Source organism: Stegostoma tigrinum, chromosome 21, assembly GCF_030684315.1.
Source record: "Stegostoma tigrinum isolate sSteTig4 chromosome 21, sSteTig4.hap1, whole genome shotgun sequence".
Lineage (NCBI taxonomy): Eukaryota > Metazoa > Chordata > Chondrichthyes > Orectolobiformes > Stegostomatidae > Stegostoma > Stegostoma tigrinum.
The window spans coordinates 27,490,926-27,505,630 of NC_081374.1; the positions used below are offsets into that span (position 1 = coordinate 27,490,926).

General features: G+C 39.0%; 1 protein-coding gene across 1 annotated transcript in view; it reads left to right on the forward strand.

Annotated features, from left to right (window-relative positions):
• Positions 1–13,415, forward strand: part of rnpep (arginyl aminopeptidase (aminopeptidase B)) — a 37,536-nt gene extending 24,121 nt beyond the window's left edge. Inside the window, exons 8-11 of the mRNA XM_048553319.1 lie at positions 1,200–1,308; positions 6,830–7,054; positions 11,723–11,865; positions 12,518–13,415. Coding sequence (XP_048409276.1) covers positions 1,200–1,308; positions 6,830–7,054; positions 11,723–11,865; positions 12,518–12,664 — 624 coding nt within the window. The 3' untranslated portion in view covers positions 12,665–13,415. The remainder of the gene's footprint in view (positions 1–1,199; positions 1,309–6,829; positions 7,055–11,722; positions 11,866–12,517) is intronic.
• Positions 13,416–14,705: the final 1,290 nt, after the last annotated feature.

Sequence of the window (14,705 nt, forward strand, 5' to 3'; positions counted from 1 at the left end):
GTTTCTCCAGCATTTTGTGTTTTTATTTCAAATACCCAGCATCTGGAGTATTTTGCCTCTTTTTAAACTAGTCATTCATTCACCACTGCTTACAAAGCTTTCTTTTTCCTTTGCTGTGTTTCCCATGTATAAAACTTGGGAGGATATTTATTGAGCATACTTAGCAAGTGGCCTCCATAGCCAAATGGAAACATGACAGAGCATTCATTTATGGTGGTCAGAGTAGTTCAGTGTAATGGGGATTAAATTCTGTGGCTATTATGTACTATGAAAAAGATATGCCAAATTTACTTGGCTGAGGTTTTCTGGATCAAAGAAACACATGATGTAAACACTAACTTGGACACGAACACTTTGCTGTTGGATTCATGTTTGTCCAATACCTGACTGCATCACTGCATTTTCTTGTTTTTTTAAAAAAGTTTTGTTTTTATTCTTTCTGGGGATATTAGTGTCATTTGCAAGGAGAGCATTTAGTTGCTCAACCCTAACTACTTTCGAGTAGGTTCTGGTGAACTGCAATCTTGATCAGCTGAAATCTATCTGGTGCAGGTACACAGAGTGGAGACCTCCAGAAGTTCGTTCTTAAGAAAGTGAAGGAACAGCAATTCAGATCCATACATGTGGCATGGAGAGGAACTAGTTATGTGCCCCCTGCTTGGTATTCAGTTTTTAGTGTTTGTTTTCACTTGAATAAACTTTTACAGAATAGAAACCAAAAGAACTGCAGATGCTATAAATCAGGAACAGAATCAAAGTTGCTGGACAAGCTCAGCAGGTCTGCCAGCATCTGTGAAGAAAAAAAACAGTTCATGTTTCGGGTCTGGTGACCTTTCCTCAGAAGTAAAATTGCACCCGGTTCTGAGGAAGGATCACTGGACCCAACACGTTAACTCTTTTTTTTCCTTCATAGATGCTGTCAGACCTGCTGAGATTGTCCAGCAACTTTGAGTTTTATGCACTGGAATTCCCCACAGTGTGGAAAAAGGTCCTTTTGGACTGTGGGAGGAAACTGGAGCCCCTGGAGGAAACCAGCGTGGACATGGGGAGAATGTGCAAACTCCACACAGACAGTGGCCCGAGGGTGGAAATAAACCTGAATCCCTGGCACTATGAAGCAGCAGTGCTAATCACTAAGCCACCATGCTGCCCTAATTCTCTCTTGTTATGATCGTTAATGCTGTCTTGTTTGGTTGTAGGCTTATGTGGACAGATTCAAGTTTCAAAGTATTGTAGCTGAGGATACTTTGGATTTCTATTTAAGCTATTTCCCAGAGCTCAAGGAAAAGAATATCGAAAAAATACCAGGTAATGCTGTTTTATTAAATTTGTACTTAAAAAGAGGAATGCTGTTGCCATTGTCGTGCTGGTATTCAGAATTTATCTTTTTAATGTTAATTAATGACTTATAGTTCATTATTATGGTTTTCCAAGATACCTATATGATCCTTTTACATGTTTAGAAACCAATTTGATACTTCTAGAGGTATTTTTGTACATATAATTAACGGCTGCCCATATTTGAGAGGCATAAAATGGCTGACAGCTAAGCTGAGCCTCTGGCCCTGCAGAAAATGGCTGACAAGTGGTTAAACAGAATTAAAGATAAAGTGTGAAGCTGGATGAACACAACAGACCAAGCAGCATCTCAGGAGCACAAAAGCTGACGTTTCAGGCCTAGACCCTTCTTCAGAGAGCTGGGTCTAGGCCCGAAACATCAGCTTTTGTGCTCCTGAGATGCTGCTTGGCCTGCTGTTGTTCATCCAGCTTCACACTTTATTATCTTGGATTCTCCAGCATCTGCAGTTCCCATTGTCACTAAACAGAATTAAAAATGTGTTTAGGTGAGATCAGGAGTTGACACAATGAAACCTTTTGATCAGGGGTTATTCCAAGGTGAAAGGGAGCTTTGCACAGTCAACAGCTGCAAAAAGATTTGCTAGAGACAGTTTGATAGGAAACGTCCAAGAACAGACAGTTTGAAGATTTGGAACTCTTATCGAAGGGAAAAGTAAGCTCCTCCAATAACAAACACTAACGAACTAATGGGATAATGGCTTGTAAAAATCTGTAGGAATAAACAAATGCATTAAACTAGGACAGTGATTCCATTCTCATTAATGATATTGATATGATGTTGTCCCATTAGGTGAAAAGAATTAGTTAGGACAAGGGCTGTAAACCTCATCTCAGAACACAGTATGTGTTTAGCCTAGGTCACGGTATTGCTGTGAAAACAATAGATAAAGATATTTTGCAGTAATTAGTTGGTTCTTCAAAATTGTTCACAATGTTAAGTAGATTCCAGTTAAAGATTCTTCAGATAATCAGAGATTTCAAAATAATTAGAAATACATATATTGTAACATAAATACAGAGATCACTAAAGGCACGAGGGAAAAAGATTCAAATAAAGATGTGAAAGTTAACAAGTCTCAGCTTTATCATTAAAAGAGAGCCTCATGCACCCTAGTGCATCCAAAGATGTGCAACTTAGGTGGATTGACCATGCTAAATTGCCCATTGTGTTCAAATGTAGATGGGTTAGACGTGGGGAATGTAGGATTACAGGGTTGGGGTGGGGATGCTGTTTGGATGGTTGGTGTGGACCACCTGGTCCAAATGGCCTGTTCCTACACTGTAGGGATTCTGGAATTCTGATTCTATAACTCTGTATGAAACAAACTGCTTACCACTCATTAGCTAAAGAATGCTAACAGTAGGGGTAGATATAAAACTTTACATATAACTAACTTCATAATAGAATTATTTATAATAAATCTTATCGCACTTAGTAAGAACAACCTGTCTTTTGTATCTTTTATAATTACGACAATGTGAAATATAAGATGAGTAACAGAATTGCATAGGGATAGCAAATGAATTCAATGAATAACAGAATTCAAGCAGTCGTTAGAGATAAGTAAGTCTGAGACATGTCTAAAGGAGTATAGCCAGTAACCTTGGAATGCAAATTAATAGGATGCATTGAAAGAGCCCAAGATCTGGTGATTACAATGTTTGTAAAACAGTACGAGACCATGAGGAATTTGGGGCTGTCTGTAGAAATGTACATCATTGATTAGGTGCTTCACAGGATTTGATGTTTAGTATAAAGGGAAGACTCAGTGACTATGTTGTATGTGATTATTGTAACACAAAATGTATAGAGATAATGGGAATGAGTGTCATCGACCTCTCTTCCAACTGGAGCGAAAGATTAAGGGGATAACCATGTCCTCACGTAGAGGGCAGATTCCGGGGGCGGGGGGGGGGGGGGGAGGCGGTGTAGTCTATGGTCCTTTCCCTGCATGATTCAGTGACTGATTAAATAAACACTGCTACATGCCTGAATTCTGCCTGCCTCCTGTGACTTTGTTCCCTGTTGGGGGGGGTTTGCTCCTGGAACAATGGAGTCCTGATAAGATTGTAGTGCATTTAAAGGAATCTGATATCTTCAAATGCAAGATTAGTTAATTTTAAGCTTTCTTGGCTAATTTCACCATAATTGTTTATGCACCATGGAATTATCAATCTCCTTTTCTCACTGGCTGGTAAAAACAGAATGTGAACATGAAAATCTTTATTTACATTTGTGCTAGTTGTTGCAGTTACATTGCATTTTATCCACTTCTGGGATCTTATTCAGTATTTTTAATATTTAATAAATATTAAGTTGCAATATTCTATTTCAATTTGAGTTGAAGTATCCTATCTCTGACTCTGTCCATGGAAACAACTATCAGTATTTACACTCAGCACCATCTACAAATGCATCGCGTGCTATGTCTGGGTCGGTAATAATCCATCAGCAGTTCTGAAACTTTGTAGCCCACAGCCCCAGTGTTGAGCAAAAGACAATGCGGACTACTTTTCAGTCTTCTCTCTCTCACGTTACGTACATAGAAACAAACAAATTATGAGTGGGAGCAGGCCTTCAGCATTTAAGTTACCTCTACTCTTTTATGAGATTTGTCTGATTTGAATGTGGCCTCAACTCTGCTTGCTTGTCTACCCATTATACTCTTTGATTCACTTGTTAAGGTACAGTGAGATTGTTAATTAAAAGTATTTAATGACCCTGTATCCACTGCTTTCTGAGAGAGAGAATTACACAGGCTGTAACCCTCCGAAGTTTTGTTCTCTCCCTCAAGGGAAAGGTCCTCTTAGTATCCATCCTCCCAAGCCTCCTCAGGATCTTGCATGTTTGAATAAAATCACTTGTCAATTTTTAAACTCCAACAGAAACTGGCCAAAACCATCCAGCCTTTCCTTCTGAGAAAACAAAGTGTGGAGCTGGATGAACACAGCAGGCCGAGCAGGAAAGCTGACGTTTTGGACCTAGACAGTTCTTCAGAAATCCTGAAGTTCAGAAATTTCTGAAGAAGGGTCTAGGCCCGAAACATCAGCTTTCCTGCTCCTCTGATGCTGCTTGGCCTGCTGTGTTCATCCAGCTCTACACCTTGTTATCTCAGATTCTCCAGCATCTGCAGTTCCTATGATCTCTCTAATCTTTCCTGCTAATCGCTTTGTCATAGGATTCAGTCAAATTTGTAATTCTGTTAGAAGCAGTTCATTGCTTCTCAAGGAAGGAAACTATCTATACGCAACATATGCATAACACTTAGAAGTAGAAGTAAGGCCATTCGGCCCATCGAGTCCACTCTGCTATTTAATCATGACTGATGGGCATTTCAACTCCACTTCCCTGCACTCTCCCCATAGCCCTTAATTCCACGTGAGATCAAGAATTTATCGATCTCTGCCTTGAAGGCATCTAATGTCCCGGCCTCCACTGCGCTCTGTGGCAATGAATTCCACAAGCCCACCACACTCTGGCAGTAGAAACGTCTCCTCATTTCCATTTTAAATTTATCCCCTCTAATTATAATGCTGTGCCCACGGGTCCTCGTCTCCCCGCCTAACAGAAACAACTTCGCAGTGTCCACCCTTTCTAAGCCATCCATTATCTTGTAAGTTTCTATTAGATCTCCCCTTAACTTCTAAACTCTAATGAATACAATCCCAGGATCCTCGGCCGTTCATTGTACGTTAAACCTACCATTCCAGGGATCATTCATGTGAATCTCCGCTGGACACGCTCCAGGGCGAATATCACCTTCCTGAGGTGTAGGGCCCAAAATTGGACACAGTATTCTAAATGGGGCCTAACTAGACCTTTATAAAGTCTCGGAAGCACATCGCTGCTTTTATATTCCAACCCTCTTGAGATATCAAATTTGGTCTCGGCAATACCCTGCACAACTGTAGCAAAACGTTCCTACTTTTGTGCTGTTCAATAACCATGCTACAATCTTCTTAATAATAGATTCCCAATGACTAAATGACCTGTAGCTGCCAACTTTGTGTCTCCCTACTTTTTTTGCAAAATAGCAAATGCAACTCAATTCAGTCTGATGAGACCTTTCTAGAATCCAGCGAACTTTGGAAAATGCATCTACATCAACAGCCATATCTGTTTTCCATGACTGATCTGTATTGGTGTTTATTGTATGGCATATGCAATGTAGTTGGAACCCCCTTGCCTGCACAACTGTGGCTGTCAGTCTGACTTTGGGCATACGAACTTCTGTTTCTTCCTTACATTTGATCTAAGCTGCGGTAAGATCATTCCCTCAATGTGAATCCTATCCATCAAGTCCGTCACTTCTGAGGAAAAGGAAGTTACTTCAGCCTATTTCACAGTTACATTGAGTAAGGTTGGCATCTTGGGTGGAAGACTCTTTTGATAAGCTAACTCCTCGATATTGGTGGGGAGAATATGGCCTAGCTCACTATCCTAATAACAAAGTGTGAAGCTGGATGAACACAGCAGGCCAAGCAGCATCTCAGGAGCACAAAAGCTGACGTTTCGGGCCTAGACCCTTCATCAGATGCTCTCTGATGAAGAGTCTAGGCCCAAAATGTCAGCTTTGGTGCTCCTGAGATGCTGCTGGGCCTGCTGTGTTCATCCAGCTCCACACTTTGTTATCTTTGGATTCTCTAGCATCTGCAGTTCCCATTATCACTATCCTAATAGTTTATATAAAATCGAAATACAATAACAGCACCATTTTTCTGCTTCAATAAACCAGCTTGCAGTTTTACACCAAACTACAGAGTGACAATAGGGACATGTTTTTGATGCAGATCTTGCTTATGATTAAGTACTTAGAGTGTCATGGTGTTTTTATGAATATGAGAAAGGATCAGTCTGTTTGAAGCACAAATATTTTTCTCAGTTTATGCACAAATTCCCAGTTTGTCAGACCTCGTGCGTTTGTTTTCCCTGTCTGGTAGTGTGGAACCAGTGCTGCGTTAAGACTGCCGATAGGGAGCCTCTTAGGACTTTGCCACAATCCCTCATTGACAGAGAGCCAAATGTTCTTTTACCTGCTGGTCTTGGACAATTTTTGGAAAAGCACTCAATGCTGGCTAACACATCTGAGCATGTAGTTTATTTCTAATGTAAACATTCGCAGAAACCAGAGTTGCATCGAAGGAAGTTCATGTTTAAAAATTCCATGATATTTTTACACTGACCGTGCTGAACAGCTTCACCGGGTTTAAAATAAAATCACAATGGAGTATAAATTCCAGGATATTATATAGTCATACATTTCTGCTTATAAACATTTCAATTAAGGGATCAACAGAAGTATCTTCCTGTCCTGCAGATTACTGTGCATATTGAAAATAGCATTCAAGTGACACTGAGAAACAGAATCAAACGGTAATCAAGGTTGAGACCAGAGTGAGAGAATGTTTGTTTGAATTTAACGTTCTTATGCATTTGTTGATGAACAGTCTTATTTTCTTTCCATTTGAGGCTTTGAATTTGACTGCTGGTTGAACACTCCTGGATGGCCACCTTACCTACCGGACCTTTCATCTGGTGATACTCTGATGAAACCTGCAGAAAACTTGGCAAATCTGTGGCTAGCTGCAGATCTGAACATGGATCCTATCAAAGCCATTGATATGTCATCATGGAAAACCTACCAGATAGTGTACTTCCTTGATAAACTCCTGGAAAAATCACCTTTACCCCAAGGTAATAATTCATGATTATACCTGTCACATAACAAAAGTTTGGAAATTCCTGGTTACTTAGAGTAATATATGAGCCATAAACAGCTTAGACAACGTTTAGACCAAGGCCAGTTATCATAAATTCCTGAAAGGACATATTTTGAATCTTTAAAAATATGAATAAGCAATGAATTAGATACAGTGCTCACGTAAAGTGTTATGATCCAGCTGGTGGCTTTTCAAAGGAAATTCAAATACCTTGACTTCAATCAAATTACACCACCAAATTTCACAGCACTCCGATTTACATCCTGCCTCTCCTGTCCCCAAGAATTCACTTTTAAATGCATAAATATTAAAATTTTCTGATTTTTATAGAAACCACCCTAAGTATGCCAAAGTCCTCTAAAAAGAAATTTTTTTAGTAACAGCTATTCTCAGGTCATATCTTCTCTCCTGATTGTGGATAGTCAGTCCCCTTCTATTTGGTTACTTTTCCCACAATTCCAGGATAATCTGCATGCTTTATTTGCATTGAGGCTCTGCAAGATCTTCTGCAAATTTTTACAACTGTTGTTCTCCAGATTCAAACTGAGATTAAGCCTCCCTAGCTTTCCCATGATGAATTAGTGTTTTACTCTGTTCAGTGTATGGGTCTGTCTGTCATTTGTTTTGATTAATTTCTGTATGAGCTGCAGTCCACACTAACCACAACTTTCTCAACAAGCACCAAGATAAATTGAAAGCGGAGTATCTTGGTAAATGTCATCTAGCTCCATGTGGCATACCCTGCTCTCGGCTGATGTTTTGATTTACAATTTCTTCTTTGATGTGATGAAACAAATGAGTTTTACAACTGTTCTGAGGAAAGACTGACAGGACCCGAAACGTTAACGCTGATTTTTTTCTTCTCAGATGCTGCCTGACCTGCTGAGCTTTTCCAGTCACTTCTGTTTTCGTTCCAAGTTTTACAGCATCTCAGCGTTCACTTAAGTGCTTTTAGCTTTACCTCCCAAACACAAGTCTTGAACTGCACCTCTTGTAACCATGGCAGATGTTTTATATCCAGTTCTTTAAAAAGCAAGTAAGGGTCTCGACCTGAAACATCAAACTTTCCTGCTGCTCTGCTGCTTGGCCTGCTGTGTTCAATCAGCTTCACACCGTGTTATCTCAGATACTGCAGTTCCTAGTATTACTGCTCTTCCATACCCCTCCATCAGGCCATTTTAACTTACAATTTGGATGTTATATTCCTAAACTACTAGATATTTGGAACATTATTCAAATAGATACATTTTAAACAGTTGACCATTGAGCTCAATATGATTCACAGTCTATTCAACCTCTCAAGCCTGTTCTGTCTTTTGTGACTGATCAGCTTTTTAGAATTATTACTTGAGTTAGCAAACATTACTTTGTGAGAGTTACACACACTTAATCTCTAGGATAGTATGGCCTTGAGCAGTGTATAAGTTTAAAACCTAAGGATCAATTCATAGTGAATATTAAAGGGCAAAAATGATCTCTACTTTGTCATCCTTAGTACAATGGTGGTGTTGTTACCTCTGAGTCAGTTTGTGTATTCAACTCCGTTCCAAATATTTAAGCCCGTGGTCTGGACAGTTCATGCATTGACAGGGCCCTTATTTCACTTAGGTGTCATAGAGTCATGTAGTGTGGAAACCGACACTTTGGTCCAACTAGTCCATGCCAACCATGTTCCCAACTAAACTGATCCCACCTGCCTGCATTTGGCACATATCCCTCCAAACCTATCCAATTTTATACTTATCCAAATGTATTTTAAACTTCATAACTGTATTTGCATTTACAACTTCCTCTGGTAGGATATAAATATATAAATAAAGGAACAACATTAATCACCCTCCAGTTCCACACTAACCACTGTGATTTAAAAAGAAAAGTTTCCCCCATGTCCTCTTTAAATCTTTCTCCTCTCAATTTGAAAATATGCCCTCTAGCTTTGAACTTCACCACCTTAGGGAACAGACCTTTGCTATTTACCTTATCTATGTGCCTAATGATTAGATTCCCTACAATGTGGAAACAGGCCCTTCAGCCCAACAAGTCCACACTGTCCCTCAGCATCCCACCCAGGCCAACCCCCATATAACCCACATACCCCGAACACTATGGACAATTTAGCTTGGCGGATCCACCTAGCCTGCACATCTTTGGACTGTGGGAGGAACCCCACGCAGACACGGAGAATGTGCAAACTCGCACAGACAGTTACCCGAGGGTGGTATTGAACCCAGGTCCCTGGCGCTGTGAGGCTGCAGTGCTAACCACTGAGCCACCGTGCTGCCCGTTTATAATGATTTTATAAACCTCTGTATGGCCACCCCTCCCAAAATCCAGTGTAAAAAGTCTCAGCATCTCCATTCTCAGCGAAATCCTGGTAAATGTTTTCTGAACCCTCTCATATCCTTCCTGTCACAGGGTACCCTCTCACCAGTGTTCTGTATAACCTGAACATGACATGTTAGCTCTCATACTCCAAGGCCTATGCAATAAGGCAAGCTTACTAAATGCCTTCTTAACCACCCCTGTCTACTTGTGACGTAAATTTCAAAGATAACTGAGCCCCTAAGTCTCTGTTCTATGATATTACCCAGGGCCCTATCATTAATTGTATAAGGCTCACCTTTGTTTATTTTAACAATATGCAATATCTCACATTTATCCATATTAAACTCCTCTTGCTGCTCCTCAACTCATTGACCCAATTGATCAAGATCGCTCTGTAATCTTAGATAACCTTCACTGTCTGTTGCATCACCAATTTTGGTGTCATCCACAAACTTGCCAACCATGCATCCTAATTCTAATCCAAATTTATTAATACAAATGATAAACAGAAGTGGACCCAGTACCACTCTGGTGGAACACAGCAGGTCACGGGCCTCTAGTCCAAAAAAAATTCTCCACTATCTCCCTCTGTTTCCGACTATCAGGTCAATTTTTTTTTCCATTGGCAAGCTGTCCCTGAATCCCATGTGATCTAACTACTAATTACGCCGCCGTGTGGAACTTTGACACAGATTTTTCTAAAGTCCCTATAAATAACACACACTGCTCTACGCTTACCAAGTTTTTTGATTACTTCCTCAAAAAAACACAAGTTTGAGACATGATTTCCCTCTTAAGCAATGCTGACTGCTCTTAATCAGTTCTTGCCTCTCCAAAGGCATGTAATTCCTATTTTTCCAGAATCACTTCCAACAACATACCCACCACCAGTGTCAGACTTGCAGGACTGTAGTTCCCAGGCTTCTCCCTACAGCCTTTCTTAAATAAGGGCACAACATTAGTCACCCTCCAGTTTGCTGGCACCTCACTCCTCATGGTTACAGATGATAGCTGTGCTGTTGGCCTGCAATTTCTTCCCTAACTTCCATAACTTGATCAGACCATGGAGATATATCCACGTTTGTTTTCTAAGACTTTCAGATACATTAGAGACATTTATGCAACTCTTGGATAGGCACAAGGATGATAGTAAAATGTAAAGTATGCAGGGTAGATTGATCTTAGAGTAGGATAATAGGTTGGCACAACATCATGAGCTGAAGGGCCTGTACTGTGCTGTACTTTTCTGTTATAAGACCTCCAGTACTTCCTCTTCTGTAATGTGAACTGTTTTCAAAATGTCACTCTTTGGTTCCTAGAGTTCTCTAGTCTCTGTTTGCATCAGGTTTTAGTGTGGAGAAGCAAAATGTTCACTTCGTATCTCTCTCATCTCCTGAAGTTCAACACACAGATGACCTCATTGATCTTTAAGAAGCTCTATCCTTGTGCTAATTGCTGTTTTGCACTTAATGTACTCGTTGAATCTTGTTGAATCATCCTTAACATTATCTGCCAAGACCCCCTCGTATCCCCTTTTTGCCCTACTGATTTACCACTTAATAATGCCCCACACCCTAGGTACTCTTCAAGAGATTCATTTGATCCCAGTTGTTTGTATCTAAAATATAACTTTCTTGTGACCATAACCTCAATATCATTTTTCATCCATTGTTCCCTACTCATACCAATCATCTCACTGTCCACTCCTAGCAGGAGCATAATGCCTCTAAATTCTTGTTATCACACTTTCGAAAGCCACCCCCCCCCCCCCCCCTCTTGTCAGTCATCCCATTACCGGCAAACAGTCTAATCCAATCAACTTTTGAAAGTTCTTGTCACATACCATTAAAATTTGCCTTACTCCAATTAAGAACTTTCATGGAAGGCTTATCCTATGTATTTCAAAATAGAATTATGATCACTAGTCCCAAAGTGTTGCCCTATTAACACATCAATCACTTGCCCTCCCTTATTTTGCTGATTGTTAAGGGGATCAAGGGCTATGGGGAGAAAGTGAGAGAATGGGGTTGAGAAACTTACCAGCCATGATTGAATGGCAGAGGAGACTCAATGGGCTGAATATCCTAATTTCTGCTCCTTTGTCTTATGGTCTATTTCCCAAGAGAAGGCCAAGTTTTTGCTCCTCCTCTAGCAAGTACAGTTAAGTAATATCAGATGGATATGTGTATGTAAGTAGCCAGTGAGAGGCCATCATGACCAAATAGAATATCGAGTCATCAAAAAGTGTTGAAGATTACATTAATTATTTTCATAACTTTAACGTCTAGAACAAAATTTGAAAGCTGATTTTTTTTAGGTCATACTGCAAAGCTTGCTGAAATGTATCCAAAAATATCCAAGGCTAAGAATGCTGAGCTGCGTTTTCGATGGGTGCAGATTGTTATAAAAAATCACTACGAGGACGCATTTGATGAACTCCAGAATTTCCTCCATAGTCAGGTATGTGCATGAATAAATTACACTGGAGCTTGTAATCCCTTTACAGTGTTCAACAAACTTACTCAAGTTTATGAAAATTCTAATTCAAAAAACATGTTGGATAAAATATAGAATTTTGAGTGAGTAATTTCAAAGTGCATTGGAACCTTGTCAGATAAATAATGGTGAGTGGAAGAATGGGATCAGATAGAGGTAGATTGAGAACGTATTGGGAAACATAAGGAAACATTGAGGAGAAAGACTGGGATCGCTGAGGAAGATGGATTGTCTAAAGAAAATTAAGATTCAAGTGGTTTAGGAAGATAATGCAAATATATTGGAGAATAAAATTAAGCATGCGGCTGGGACTGAGATACAATCTGCAGACAAGATTGTGGCACATGGAAAAATGTTTGATATGGAGAATTGTGAAGATCCAGATAAGACAATTTTGTTTTGCTTTCTGATCATATATTTTTACTTGAATATAGTACAAAAATGCTTATCATAAACAAAATGTTGAATGACTAGAATTATTTTTAAATGACCAGAAAGTCATTGTGATCAGTCTTCGCTTATCTATAAATCCAGTGTTAATTCTGTGCTACAGAATGTTTGAAATACTTGTGCATTTCATCACACTGAAAATTTTTTCATTGTGCCCAATTCACAGGGAAAACAAAAGTATACTGTTCCTGTTTATCGAGCAATGTGGTCCAAAAGTGAAAAGACACGTAAACTGGCACAGGAGATTTTTGCAGCCACAGAGAAGCAGCTCCATAAAAATGTTCAAAATTATGTGAAGAAGATTTTTGTCTAACACTTTTATGATTCATCCTATAAATGATGAAGTCTTAAAATTCTTAATTTTCTATTTTACATTTTTTTCATTTTCCAGCACTGTTTTGAATGTTCATATTTAAAAATGTCCAACTGTTAAGCATAATTATGCCTTCAAATTTGTGTTTATAAAATCAGGTAAAACAGTGACTTCTTTCGAATCTGTAATCTCTTCGTTGATAAAATGCAAAATTTCCATGTTTCAGTAAGGAATCCTCAATTTAAGTAGTTTCTTTTAATAGATGTGACATGTTAAAGCTCGTAAATTCAACTGTTGATCCCACAGATTAATCACTTTTACAGTTAACTTAGAAAATTAAAGCTGTATCAGAAGTGTAACCAAGGTTTGAATCCTGAATTGAGGTCCTAGCATCCAAACATTTTGATCTCTTTAGTGAGTGCATCTATTTAGTATATTCTAATCTTTGTCTTTTCAATCTAATCACCTTGCTTTGAATGAGCTTCAGAACAGTATGATGTAATATTGCTTTTGACAGTTGGGTTGACGAAGAATGTTAGAATCATTCAAGGTTCAAACCAGAAGACCAGGAACAATGCTCCTAAACTTATCAAAATGTCTGAATTTTATACGGAATCTATTACATTTAAAATACACAACAAAGTGAAAAACATCATAAATTTCTCGTGAAGGAGTGAACACCCAAACAAAGACTTCCTGAAGCAACTTTGAGGGGACCAAATTTCTAATAAACTAAGATTTTAGTATTCAACATTTAGTATTTCCTGTGTAACGTGTGATGATCTTTGTGTTAAAGTAATAACAGTCACTTTACCTGCATAAAATTGTTTTCAGTAACAGTACCTTGTTATGAGTGGAAAATAAGATGTTTTCTTAGAAGGGTGTAAACTAACCCTCAAATGAGGGGCACAGTGGTCATCTGATGTCACAAGGATATTGGCTACAGGGATTCAGATAATTGAGTCACTAAGCTAACTGCTCCTAGCAATCGGGTACATCAGTAGGTCTTCACAAGGTGATCTGTGATATTTTCTCCAGATGGATGATGGACCGAAAGAAGAGGAAGATATCCCAACTTTAATGAGAACAACACATGTTGTTCCTGTCTGTCGTCTGATAGCAGTGAACAATGCCCATGTCATGGATATATACTTTTCATTGTCTAATGAACTAATGTATCAAATCTAAATTGCTGCTTCTAAAGAAACTCAAACACAATTATCAGATGTCAGCATTGGATAATAATTGTGTAAAAATATTCATTTAAAACTATTCTTGGAACTTTTACTGTCCAAAAAGATTTCACTAAGTTTAAAAAAAACACAAGGAGAGATTGTTTTTCATACAGAATTTGTGTGGGAGGTCTTTCCATGTGTTTGTCAAGTGCCGATGGTTCTGGAGATGGATTTTTTTTTTGTTTGCATGGATGAAACTGAAGATTTTACTTTTTAACATGTTTATCATAGGTGTTTAACTATCAACAGGGATCATCATTCCATTTCTGACTGATACTTGAACGCTGACAGGATTTGAGGAGGTGGCTGAATACAGTTAATGGGAGGTTCAGCCACCTGCTTGAATTTTAAAATTTTAAGTTTTCTTGCGTGCTTCAGGTTAAAATCTGAGGGTAAAGTAGGTAGTTTTTTTTTTAACGTCAAAGGTTTTGTTCAGATCTTCCTTTTTATAGGCTTAGTGTCACTGAGGACATACAGAAAACAGTAATGGTTTGAAGACTTAAGTGGTTACCCAGCAGAATCAGTCACGTGGGTCACTGTCAAGAAAGGTAAGGTAGTTTGGAAGTCTCCTGTGGCTGTTAGTTTCAAACATATTCTATTTTTGGGTTCTGTTGAAGGGAATAATCTCCTGAGGAAAACAAGTGACAGTCTGATCCTGGGTGCAAAGAATGAATCTAATGTTAAGCTATATTTAAAAGAATAATTGCTATAGGGGCTGTCTTGTCAGAGGCACACGGGAGATTCTGCATCTGTGACCGTGACGGTTGAAACAGATTTTCGAAGAGGAGAATGAGAAGCCACAAGTT